Source organism: Galeopterus variegatus, unplaced genomic scaffold, assembly GCF_000696425.1.
Source record: "Galeopterus variegatus unplaced genomic scaffold, G_variegatus-3.0.2 Scaffold1136, whole genome shotgun sequence".
Taxonomy (NCBI): Eukaryota; Metazoa; Chordata; class Mammalia; order Dermoptera; family Cynocephalidae; genus Galeopterus; species Galeopterus variegatus.
Genome location: NW_007727247.1, coordinates 125,931 through 139,165, shown reverse-complemented (window position 1 = coordinate 139,165; position 13,235 = coordinate 125,931). Strand labels below are relative to the sequence as shown.

The window sequence follows — 13,235 nt, the reverse complement described above, 5'->3', positions numbered from 1 at the left end:
TAGAACCCAAGGGGGTGGGGGTGGGGAGTGGGGGGCGGGTTTCCCGGGCGCCGCCAGGTTCGAGTCACTTCCGGTGCCCTGACCTTTATAGGAGTAAACAGACCCCCCGCCATCTCCGCCTCCCCTCCTGCCCAGGTGACTGACTAATCCCCTGTCTTGAGGAGAAAGCGTTGGTCGAGGTTCCTTGGCTGGAGGGCGGGGTGGGGGGTCAAGTCGGGGCCGCCTAGGGAAGGCCTGGACTCGCCGTCCTTCCCCCAAAACTTGGCACTGCGGGACACTCCCAGCCCGTTCCTTCTCAAGTCACCAACTCGACGGGGACCCCTTGGCAGTCTTAGTTTTTCTCTCAGGAGCAGACAGCCTTCAGCCCGCGCTGCCGCCCGGGCTGGTGTGTCTGACCCAGCTGTGGTTTTTTCCAGGCCTGAAGGCCCCGGAGTGCGCCAGCGGCATGTACAAAGAGACCGTCTACTCCGCCTTCAATCTGCTCATGCACTACCCACCCCCCTCGGGAGCAGGGCAGCACCCCCAGCCGCAGCCCCCGCTGGTAAGTGGCCCCAGCAGCAAGTGCCCGCCCTCTGCTGCTACCTCTTTGACCGGGTGGGTGAGGCATGGGCAAGAAGTGACTTTTGCCTAGAACAAAATAGGTAGCTGAGAATTCTGTGCTGGTCTTTTTTTCCCATACACACCCAATGGGATCTGAACCAAAGGAGAACTTTCCTGAAGGAAGGAGGGGCTGCTCTGGAGCACCCCCCTGCCCTCTAGCTGTTTGCCTTTGTCTTCCCGGCTTGCTCAGGAGCAGGTGCAGGCCCTGTCCTGGTGCTGGGTAATGCTGGGGTGGGGTCTTCTCAGAGAATTTTTGAGCCGAGACCACCCCCCTTTCTGAGGGTGATGTGCTTAGTGTGATCTGAGCTCAGAGCTTTGCAGTTAGCTTTCTCCCCAGAAACCCCAAGCCTTAGTGCTCTGAGGAATTGGAAGAAAAGTTGATCTGTTCAGGTCTCCTGATTGAGTTAGGAGAGACATGTTCTGCTCAGCTGTGTTCTTATTGACAGGAGTGTGCCTTTGCCAAAGAAGGACCCTGAACATCATGTGTGGAATGTGGGTTCTTAGCTAGCAGGCTTGGTCTCAAACGCATCAGGAAGGTTTTGCAGAGGTGCTACAAATCACTGGTGTCAGTAAGGGGCCAGATTAATGAACTCGTGAATGAAATCTTTTTAAGTACCCAGTGCTTTGAAAAAATTTCATGATTGTTACAAACGATGCTTTTTTTGCCCAATTGGTGCAGATGACCTCAAGTGTGAAGAGTGTATTCTCAGTGCTCAGTATAAGCTGCGATTAAAAAAAAATGCATATTAGCGTTTCAGACTGTCCTCACTTGGCCGAAGTTGGGGGTGAGGGTACTTGTAAGGTTTGGAAGGTTCCGATGGGGAGGTGTGGGGGTAAATGTAAGCCCAGTGTAAGCAGATGGGGCCCGCAGGCTGAGGCTGGCATAACTAATGGTGGGGGTCAGCCAGAGGGAGGAGAGGGTAACTGCTAGGCAATTTCAGATCAGGAGTGGGGAGGGTTGTTCTGAGAGCTGTTTCATGCTGAAGCTGCTGGGAGGTGAGAGGACAGGTACAGGCTTCTCTCCAGAAGCCCAGGATGAAAACCTGGTGGATGGCTGACTCTAGAAGTGAAAGCCTTGCCCTTTGGACCCCCCGTTTCCTCATCTGTAAAATGCGCATGTTGGCTGATGGGTCTGACTTTCTGCTCTGAGGTGGCTTGGAATAATGAGGTGGTCCACTTCCTTCCAACCTATGGGGGAAAGGCTTGCTCCCTGACCCTGCCACCTGATGTAGCAACTCTCACCAGAAACCTCTACCCTGCACGAGCAGATGCTTAACAAGGATGCTTTCTGGATTCCCTACAAAGTGTAAACCCTTAGATTTGGGGCAAGATTGACATAACCCACCACTGCCAAACCACCAGCAGGCAAATTGCTTGGATAGGGGGCTGGGATCACCATGGTAACTATGGACAGACAAAAGGCCTGGGCCCAAGAACATTCCTTGGCAGGGCGGGTCCGCTCCAGCCTCCTGGGACGCCATGGCAGTGCAGGGAAAAGGCAGTGTTGGGGTCTCCTCTTAAGGCATGGGCAAGTGGTGGACGAGTGCCCAGAGTGAGGAAGGCCACATCTTGCTGTAAGGGTGTGGTTGATGGGACCATTTGGTATCCTTTGGCTCAGACTAGTTAAAGAGTAGGCAGATGGTGGACTCCAACAGTCGGGATGGGGTGGGGCGGGCACAACACCACTCGACTGGCCCAATTTATTTTTCAACTCCGGGGTCTTTCTCAAGCAACAGCAGGTGCGTTTCTATGTGTCACACCCTCTAGTATAGGGAAAAATCCCCTTGACCCCTTCCTACCCAGCTGCAGCCCCATTGCCTGGCTTCTGGGAACACAGGAAGAGGAGGAGGACAGGCTCTGGCACTGACTTTCTGTGCCCTGGCCTCATCTGCTCTGTGGGGCTGGGGACAAGGACACTAAGCTGGAATGAGACTGGGCGAGGAAGATACACATGAATATAGGGGAACTTCTTTTAAGCATACCTGATAGTTAAAAACACATAGCAAGTAAGGGTAGTTGCTTGTATTACCTGAAGATTTGTGTGGACATTTAATATATGGTTGGGTTTTACAAAGCAAAATGGATTGATCCCATGTGTGAGAGCACATTTATCATCTGATTCAAGGTTCATGCATCTGGAAGCAGGAAAGATCCTCTTGTGGCAGGTTGGGAGCCCCTTGCAAAGGCCCTAGGGAAAAATTGCATTTGCAGGTTTTTTCCAGAGCTGGTCCCTTCCTAAGTCCATCTTTAGGCAACAGATGACATGCTGCCCAGCCTCTGCCCACAGGCCTTAGAACATCACCCTTTGCCCAGCCCTCCCTGAGGGCATCCAAGTGGTTGATAATTATGCTGAGATGCTCAAGGCAATCGCTGGACCTCCCTAGACAGGAGAAACCCACACCAGGGACCTCTTGTGCTCATGTGTGAGTGGGATGCCCATGTGGCTACCATGCAGGAGACCTCAAAAGAGGCAGACCTTGCCAGGAGTGATGGACTAAATGACCACCTCTCTGCCATGCTGCCATGGAGCGGAGAGAGATTGTTTTCTGAAAAGGTTTCTTTTAAGCTTTGGGGAAGGGGAAATGAGGTCTAAGTTTATTCCATGACTGGTGCTTGTCAGGCATCTGACATAGGCTTGCAGGCATTTGCTGGCCTAGACCAGACACCATGGTTTGTTTTCGTTGTTTTGTTTTTTCTTCTCTGCTCTGAGACCTGAGACAGGGTGGAATGAGGAGCAGTGAGCTGGTCCCAGATGAGACTCAGGGGGGATTCTGGGATGAATGAAGCACCATTCCTTGGGTAAACTTAGGCTCTTGGATGTGCAAGACTGTCAGTCTGTTTATATCCAAAAAGGATAAGAGGCAACGTTGCTCTGTGTCCCCTTCCATGGGCTCCACTTGGAGTCTGTGGCCTGGAAGGATGCTGAGCTTTTTGCCATTTAGATGAAATGTCCAGAATAGACAAATCCACAGAGACAGAAAGTAGATTAGTGGTTGCTGGTGGCTGGGGGAAGAGGGGAATACGGAGTACCTGCTAAATGGGTATGGGTTTCTTTTTGATGTGATGAATATGTTCTGGAATTAGATATTGGTGGTAGTTGCACAACCTTATGAATATACTAAAAACTACTGAATTGTACACTTTAAAAATGGTACATTTTATGGTATGTGAATAACATCTCAATTTTTAAAAAAAGCTGAGGCTTTTGGCTATTGCACGCATTTGGAGCCATGTTTTCCTATCCCTGGTCTCCACAGCCATCCTGGTACGGGGGCATGCCCCAAGCCCGGGGGTCAGGCATCAGCTCCAGTGTGGAGGAGCCTAACTGAGGCCATGGACTCACGCTTGGGCCCCCGGCCATGGGGCTCACCTTCTCTGAGTCCACAGTTTGAGGTCCAGATGAGGGCCATGTGAACGAGCCCCAGGAGGAGCAAGAGGTAAGGGCATGAGCAAGACTGGAGCAGAGGAAGGAAGTGTTGCTGACACATGGCTAGCGTGTCTGGGGGAGCTTTGCAGAGATGAGTATGTGCAGGAGCACTGGCCTAGCCTTCCACAGTCCCCCGAGAGAGACCGTGAGCCTTGCTGGGGAGGGTTTGTGATGGTTGAGCTCCAGCCCTGGTTGGAGTGAAGCCTGTTAGGACTAAGTCTGGCACTAGGCTGGGTACCAGGTACTGGGCACCCAGGTGGACCTGAACCAGGCTCTGCTTCTGGGAGTGCCCAGCTAAGCAGAGGAAATGGATGCATAGCCCTGATCCAGGCCCTGGCCAGTGGAGTGCCGTCACAGAAGGCCCAGCTGGGGGTGTCATGGGCAGATCTGGCCCCAGCCTGGGCGGTGAGGAGGGTCTACTGAGCAGCTTCCTGAAGTCTACAGGTTATCTACCAGATGAAGACAAAGAAAGGACTGGCAAGCACCCAGGCTTCTCTACAAACACATCCCAAACCTACTTACTTCTCCACTTCGGTCACCACCCCCCAAGCCATCACCATCTCTCTCACCCAGACAGAGCAATGGCCTCCTTCAGGGTACCTCTGCCCCTGCCCTAATAACCCCCAATCCAGGTTCCACATAGCAGCCACAGGGATCCTTTAAAAACATAGTTCACATCTCTCGCCTGATTAAACCCTGCCATGGCTTCCCATTGCTCTTAGAGTAACATCCAAATCACTCAGCACAGCCTGAGCACTTGGGCGGCTGGCAGAGGCCTTGCTGTCTGCACCAGCTCTTCCTCTCTTCCTAACAGTAGCTGCTTCAGTGTCTGGGGGGTCTTACAACCAGCAAGTTCTCTCCTGCCTCAGGACCTTTGCACTTGCTCCCTCAGCTTGGAATTGTCTTCCCCAGCTCTTTACACAGCTTCCACCTTCTCATTCCTCACTCAGGGCATAATTCAAATGCCACCTCCTCAGGGAGCCTCCTCTGACCATCTGAGTGGGAACCCCCTCATCCCCCTCTGGGCCTTGGCTGCCTTGCTGCTCTGGCAGCTCTTCTGGACAAGGTGGTTGGCACTGCTTTACAACACACTCGCCATGCTTAGGCAACAGAGAGCCTGCCTGTTAAAGTATCTCTGAGCCTTAGTTTCCTCATCTGCATGGTGGGAGTGGTGAGCCCTCCTTCCGGAGTTGGAGCAAGGACTGGCAGCAGTATCAGAGAGGTGCCCAGGGAGGTGCCAGCGTGGCCTGGGCTAAAGGGTGGGGTGGGGGGGTCAGCCTCAACTGATCCCTTCTTCCTTGCTGTCCTGGCTCCCTTGGGGCAGTGGTGGCTCAATGGTAGGCCCCACATGGACTCCCATTTGGAGGGCTGCATTTCCACTTTCCACTTTGGGCCAGAGGGGGTCTGTCTCCGTGGGGTCTAGGGCCTGAACCCTGGGGCTGGGGACTCAAGTGTCCAGGCCCCCTACTTGCTGCCCCTCCCCACCCAAGGGATTCTTGGGACGGGACGTGCTAGCCCTGGGGTCAGGGTGGGAGGCATAGCCACTCCGCCCTGAGACTCCTCTTCCACCATCTCAAAGATTTATCTGAAAGAGCCTCCTCTGCCTCAGCTCCATAGAAGCCCTTTACAAGAGATGTTAGGAGCTTAAGCTGTTTTGTCAGGAAAAGAGGGACGGACCCTCCTGGTCATTAGCCTCTGAACCGTTCTCAGGTGGTCGCCGCTGTGTGTACCCACTGCTGTGTTGCTGTGATGCTTCCCCGGTGTGGGGTACACGTTTCAGGCCCCCAGATGACCCCCATGTAGAGCGTCTGTATTTCCAGCACTCCTCAGGTGGCTTCTGGTTTACTCACAGGTTGCCTTCCCATGGGAATGATGCTCTGTACCGATCGCTCCTTAGTTTCCTCTTTGACTATTTTCCTGGAGCATAATATCCAAAGAGAATCATGGGGTCAAAAGGTAGGAGGTCATGGCCTGTTGCTTCCCTGTCGGTCCAGCTCGCTGTCGGCTCTGGCTTCCCCAGTCCCTGCAGTGCCTGAGCACGCCCGTCAGTGTTTTGTCTTTGCTGCTCTTCACTTAACAGGTTCATGGTGGGCAATGGGACTTCACATACACTGTCTCATTCCATCCACGTAACCCAAGGAGGTTGGACCCCTCATTATCCTCAATTTTAGATGAGGAAACTAAGGCCCAGAGGGGCTACATAACTTACCTAGGGCCACCCAGCCAAGGAGTTACCTTGAACTGCATTTCTTTGCTGACTCAAAAGGCTGTGTAGTATTGGCTGTGGTATTTGGAAAATCTGCAGCCCCGCATCTGTTGCTCCCACAGTGGGACTCTGCTTTGAGAGTGGCTGACAACCCATTGATGCCATTCAGGGCCAGGAAAGCACCATGAAGGAGGCCCATCCTGCAGACCCCCGGTAGAGCCAGTTCTCTGGCCCTCCTGTCCCGGAGGCAGGGAAGGATGGCAGCCTGCCCACGCCTCTGGAATGGCAGGGTGAGCTAGCTCAGTGGGGGCATTCCCAAGGCCTGGGGCTGACCAAGAGCCCTGGATTGGTTGCTAGGACCTGGTGTTCCCCCCCAGTTCTTCCTGTATTCCACCACAGGCAGCAAATAGGAATATTCATACTAGCTCTGCCTACCTCCCCAGTTGTTGTGAGACTCAGGTGGGAGTGTGGTTGAAGGAGGGAGGGTGGGGTTGGCCCCCTCTCTGGATCTCCTGAGAGCACACCCCACAGCAAGAAGGGAGGCTTAGCTGAGCTGTAAGCTGGGCTCCAGGAGTGCTGGTTTAAGGTCATGTAATTGTTGAGGTCAGGCTTGGTCAGGGCTAGGCAGAGAGCCTCCTGAAGGGGCGAGATGAGCTGCAGCCCCTCTCAGCGTCCTTGGGCTATTGCGGCCCCAAAGCCATACAGTCACACCCCCTCACACCTTGTGACGGGTGCTTCCTGCCACTGTGTACAAACAAGCCTCCGTTGGAGGAAACAGGTGTTTTATCAGGTCACAGGGCCACCCCTGCCCCCAATGGTACAATGCACAGATCCTCGGGGAACAGCCCTCCTTCTGCAGGTGGGGAGAGTGAGGCCAGATCAGGGGAGGGACTTGTCCAAGGCTACTTAATGGAGTGGAAGCAGGGAAAGCATTGAGCCTGGAAGATCCACTTTCTAATACTGTACCTGCCACTCCTTGGCTGGGTGGCCCTAGGTAAGTTCTGTAGCCCTTCTGGGCCTTAGTTTCCTCATCTAAAAATGAGGATAATGAGGGGTCCAACCTCCTTGGGTTACGTGGATGGAATGAGACAGTGTATGTGAAGTACCTGGCACATAGCCGGTACTTTTGGAGAGATTGTTAACCCTGTTGAAAGGACTCTGTACTAGAAGTTTGAGGACTCCTAGAGCTGAGGCTGGCCCAGGCCCTTGCCGCTCTCCCCTTTCCCATCTTGGCAGCCAGCTCCCCCGGGGCAGTGCTGTCTTGCCCACTCTGGCCCCTTGGGCCCTCAGCTGGTCAACAGCACAGTGCCTGCTAGAATATTGGGTCCAGACCCTCCTGGCATTTGCTGAACCCCTCCCACATGCTTGGCTTGGCTCAGTACAGAGTGGGGGGCTGCCTCTGCCCTTCCAGAGCTCGGTCCTGTCAAGGCAGAGAGACCCTCATAGGGGAGATCTGAGATTCTGCTCTAGTTGGATAAAGGGCATGGAGGAGGGAGAGAGGCCAGTGGCAGCAGTCATGGCGGCTTCCTGAGAGAGGAGCCTGCACAGGGGAGAGTGGGAGAACGCTCGGGTGGGGGCACAGCTTGAGCAAAGGAGGAGAGGTAGGAATCAGTATGTTCCCCACCAGTCACTGGAAGGGTAGACCGAAGTCCAGAGTCTGTGAGGGGCATGATGTGAGGCTGGAGGAGGGCTTGCTGAGGGCCCAGCGGGTGACCTTGGTGCCCAGGCAGCACTGGTTCTGGAGCCTGGGAGAGGCTGGTGGCCACATGCAGCATGTTGGCATAATGGAAGGGCAGGGCAGTGCCCACCATAGATGGTTTGAGTCAGCTACAGAGGGCCAAGGCAGGCAGAGCTGGCAGCAGAGTGGATGCTGCAAGGCACAGGGACGGTAGAGAAATGCGAGCAGGGCCAGAGCATGGGTAGGCTTTGGGTCAGGTAGACCCAGGGTGCTGGCATATGCAAAGCAGAGAGCCTCAAAGGTGCGAAGTCTGCATTCTTCCATTGCCTTATTTGACTCTCATGCTCTCTCCAGAGTGGTGAGTCCAGGGCCTCACCCGTTTACCCAGGGAAACTGCACCCCAGCGGTCAGTGGCTTGCTTAGGCCCCACAGCCGTGATTCAGCCAAGGTTTGCAGAGCACCTCTGAGCAGCACTGTCTCTAGCAGGTATCTGAGGTCCCAGGGTCTGGGGAGGGCATCTGAGACCCCAGGACATTGTTAGCTTCTTCCTTCAGGCAGTTTGCTGCCACATCTGCCGACCTATCATGCTTGGGGTTTGGATGTGAGAAACCACCTCCCTCCCTTAGAAAGGTGTGGCCAGCATCAGCCTCAGCATGCAAGCAATCTGCAGCTCCGGTGGGTTTGTCCTCCCCTCACCACCCCCATGCCCCCAGTGGGCATCTGTCCCTTGCTGGCTAGGGCCCTGGCCTGGGGCAGGGCTGGGCTGGGCATGAGTGTGGTCTTCCTGCAGGCAGGCCTCCCTTGCAGCCTGTCCCACCCATGGAGACTGCTTGCCTGGGCTGTGCCAGCAGACTGCTTTAGAGCCCAGAGCTAGCCTGGTGACGCGCAGCCTTCACTCGTGGCCCTGACTCCACAGCCAGAACTCCCTGGAGATCAGAGGAAGCAGGCACGCTGCCAGATAAGCTTTTCCTCACCCCCCTCACCTCCACCCCCCATTAAAACCACTAGCTCTGTCTCCAAGGGCAGGAGAGTTGTCTGGGCCCTACACTGTCTGCTTCCAAATGACGAGTATGTGGCAGAGGCTGCAGGCGTGGATGGGCAGGACATGCCCCAGGGAACAGTGGGCGGGGACTTTGGGGGTTTGCATGGTTAGGGCTGCCCTCACCCCACCATGTCTGAGCTGGCCTGGGTGCCAGTGGTGGCAAATCACCCCCTCCCAGAAAACCCAGTTTTCCCATGAGGGCAAGGGGGCTGTGATGGGGAAGGACACCACCTCTCCCCTCTGTGTGACCTCGAGCAAATCTGTCAGCCTCTCTAGGTCTCGGTTTTCTCCTCTAAAATGAGTGGGAATTCCTGGCCATGGAGGATTTCCAAGCTTCAGATAAGTGGTGGCTGGAGAGGCCTGCAGATGGGTGGGCTTCAGGTGGGTTTTCATGGCAAGGACTGCTCCAGGGAGCCCCACATCAGCAACCAAAGGGAGGGAGGGACAGGTGCCAGGAGTCCAGGCTGAGGGATTCTGACTAACTCTGACCTGGCTCTGGTGGCAGCAGGCCCGGCCTCCTGCTCTGCTGGGCCGCCATCTGAAACGCATTACTGATGCTTTGTAAACTCCACATCATTCAGCCACATGAAAGCCTGGGACCTAAAAATAGCTGCTCCCAGAGGACGCCCCGCATTGGTGGGGCTCAGCTGACCTCTGCACAGATGTCCACCACTAGGCCATCTCCCTTGCCAGGGAGCTCCGACCAGCACGACCACACCCACCCACCCTCCAGGTGTGGGGAGCCACTGCCTGGGGCCAATTTATCCGGGCACAGATCGCACCCAGCTGGTCAAAGCTTCAGGCCTTGAGGCCTTACCTAGGGCAGAATGTCTGGAGGAGCCAGGAGGAGGCCAGCTGAGGGTGTGGCAGTGGCCTTGGGACCCTTTCCCCGACTTGTCCATGCCTGGAGTGCACCTGGGTACTTAATTGGGAAGCCAGTGGAACCATCTTAACCGAAGAGAACACTGAGGCCCGCACAGGGAGGGTGACCAGCCTCACGTTTCCTGGGCCATTGGCTGATGTGCTATGAGAGAAGGGCAGGGGCCTGCCTGGGACTTCCTGGTGTCAAGTGGAGAGTCACCGAGCAGGAGGGCAGGGCAGCCACGGGCGTCTGAGCTGCTGGGGTTGACTCTTTGCCCTGCTCTCTGTGGGTTCCTTCTCCCTGTGTCTCTATGACCAACTGCAAACCACTCTTTTCCCTAAAAATAAACATGCTTATGGGATTGGGGGAAGCTTTGTAGCTATCAAAGGAAATAATAGGGTGTTTAAGAAAATTACATTGCATTTTAAATAACCAGCATGAAAGTCATTAAGTTTGAAGTTTCATTCAAATCAGATGGCTCTGTGGCTAGCCTGGTGGCCAGGCAGGCAGAGGGTGGGTGGGCCCTTAGAGATGCTGCGAGGCAGCCTGTGGGGAGCTCAGCAGCAGCAGTGAGGTCTCTGCTGGGTCCAGGCGGGGCTGGCCATTGAGTGTAAGCTGGCTGGTAGGCTTTGAAGCAGCATGTGGCCTGGGAGCCGCCCTGCTGTGGTGGGCTCCCCCATTGGTGGGGGTGTGGGGACAGATGAAGTGGGCAGAGCTGAGGCCGTAAGGTTGGTGGCCATGTTGAGGTGGGGGCTTCAGGGGTGGTAGTTCGGATCAGAAAGGGCTGGAAAGGATCTGAGGGGCCCAGGCCACACCTGATCCTTTCACCATTGGATTCAAAGGATCTGGCACACAGTAGGTGCTCAGTAAACAGTTGCTGAAAGAATAACAACAGCCAAAATAGCTCATGTGTTGAGAACTTCCCAAGTGCTAGGCCTGCGCTAGGGATTTTTACTGGCAATACTAAGATGCTTACAAGAAGCTGAGAAAAAAAAAAATTAAGGGCCGGCCCGGTGGCTCACTGGAGAGTGCACCGCTTGAGAGCGTGGCGGCGCTCCCGCCGAGGGTTCGGATCCCATGTGGAGACCGATTCCCGCTCACTGGCTGAGCGCAGTGCGGGCGCAACACTGAGGGTTGCGATCCCGTTGCCGGTCAGTAAAAAAGACAAAAAGGAAAAAAAAAAATTAAAAGGGCTAGCCTGTTAGTTTAACTGGTTAGAGCATGGCGCTGATAATACAAGGTCCAGGGTTTGATCCCTGTACTGGCCAGCCGCCTGCTTCCTGTAAAAGCAGCCAAGAAAGTAGGTAAAATTATTGCCCCCATTTTGCAGATGGGGAAACTGAGGCACAGGGAGGTTAAGAATGAGCTAGTACCTGTTAGAGCCAGGATTTGGACTCAGCTCTACTCTACTGCAATGCCCGTGCTCCTCACTGTTCTACCATATTTGCTCTAGAATGTGTGGAGATGGGATACTGCAGGCCCAGAAGCTGAGTGTCACCCCCACACCCTGTTGGGTTCTTGAGTTGGACCCAGCTGAATTCTTCTGGCCCCAGGGAAAGACTTGGCCTCTCGCTGCCCCTCCTGGGGGTGACCTCATAGCTCTGGGCCTGTGTCAGGGCTGGCCCCTTTCCTTCTTGGACATCTGGCAAAGTCAGAGCTCCCAGGGCCAAAAGGCCTGCATTTCTTGGTTGGGGGGCAGGAACCCAGGGCTTCCAGAAGAAATGTTATCTGGAAAAGTGTTTGTAAATGATCTTTCAGATCAATTCAGGTTTGGGGCATGACAGAAGGATGGTTAATGAGCTGTCAGAGGTAGATCCCTTCCTCTTGCTAGCTGTGGTCTTGACTCAGCTCAGAGCTTGCTGCTGGACTTCTCCCGCCCAGGCACCCTCTTCTGTGTGGTCCGGGGCTGGGCTAGAGGGTTTCCTAGGCTCTGAGTCACTGGGAAAGCTGGGCTGAGGAAGCTGAGGGACTCCCAAGGCATGGGTGTGCCACCTCTCCCACTCCCCCCTGAGAAAGCTGCTTGGGAACCAGAGCTGCCTGCCAGCCCCACCGGGGCATTTTGAAGGCAGTTTTTTCTGCTTCTGCCGTTGCCCTCTTCCTTCCTGACCTTGCTGTGGTCATCATGGGCCGCTCAGGAGCACAGCAATCTGGCCTGATAGTAACCAGGCAGCAGTCCAAAGGACACAAGAGCCAGCGGCCCCCACCTGGCACAAAGCTGGCTTTCCTGAAAAGCCTTTGTCTGGGGACATGCTTGCTTTTGTCTCATTTTTTCTTTTTGCTTTATTTTGTTTTTAATTTAAAAAATATGAACTCATCTAATCCTTCCCACAACCTCATAAGATGTGCACATTTTACACACGGGGACCCCTAGGCATGGAGAGACTTGCACCTCATGAGTGCTGAGGAGGGATTTGAGCCCAGGCATCTGACTCTGCTCCCTGCCCCTCCCACAGTGCTCCACTGCCTCCGAGGCAAGGTGCATGCATGTTACAGCGACAGCTGTGTCCTCTTGGCTCCCCTGTCCCATCCCTTCCCACTCCTCACACCCAGGAGTTTGGTATTTCACTCTCTCCCATACACCCAGTGTGTATCTGAAGAGCTGTTTGGTGTGGTTTTGTGTGAACCTCCGTAACGCAGCCTCATTAGGGGCTCTGCCTCAAGAGGGCCCCTGTGGCAGCTGGAGCAGGTCTTCCGTCCTCCCTCTGCTTACATGGGTGTCAGGGGCTCAGGTGGGAGCACTGTGGGACCTGAAGCCTCCAGCAGCTCCTTTCCACACTTTGTCTTGTTTCCTTTTGGATAGACCACTGGGCTGAGTCCAGACAGAGCTCAAAGGGCCTTAACTGGCAGTAGCTACGAGGGTTAGACCCGAGTGAGCTTCCTGATGGTGGCCTCACGGCAGAACTGTCCTCCTGGGGCTGCTCCAAGCAGCAGAACAGACCAGGTGACTAGGAGACCCCTGTTTTATCTTTGCTCCTCAGAGGCTGGCTGGATTAAACTGGGGCCAGAAGGCAGTGCTGAGGCTGGGGATGAGATCTCCAAGCATCCTTTCCCTCTTCCCTTGAGCTGCTGCTGACCACCAGCCTCCTGAGCCCCCGCCTTTCTGGGCCTCGCCTGGGCTGCCCTGGCTCTCACTCCCAGACAGCATGCTTACCCTTCTAGACAAGCCCTGTGACAGTCACCCAGCTTCCAGAGGCTGTTCCACCCCTCCTCCTCATACGTGGAGTGGACAGAGCACAGGCCAGACCCTACAGGAGGGATGACCTCTCACGTCATTTCTTTCAGTCATTTACGACTGAGAACCAAAATCACCTCTTAAGAGGACAGGGTGCCTTCACATTTGCTGGGTGGACGTCAGAGCCACCTGCTAGCCAGTGTGTTTCTTCTTCTTCTTTTTTTTTTTTTTTTTTTTTTTTTTTTTTT

At 54.8% G+C, this 13,235-nt stretch overlaps 1 protein-coding gene across 3 annotated transcripts in view; it reads left to right on the top strand.

Moving 5' to 3' along the window:
- Positions 1 to 421: 421 nt before the first annotated feature.
- The window catches only part of TCF7 (transcription factor 7 (T-cell specific, HMG-box)), a 31,822-nt gene continuing 19,008 nt past the window's right edge, over positions 422 to 13,235 (top strand). For all 3 annotated transcript variants that reach the window (XM_008575110.1, XM_008575112.1, XM_008575111.1), the window contains exon 1: positions 422 to 541. In XM_008575110.1, coding sequence (XP_008573332.1) covers positions 446 to 541 — 96 coding nt within the window. In that variant the 5' untranslated portion in view covers positions 422 to 445. The remainder of the gene's footprint in view (positions 542 to 13,235) is intronic.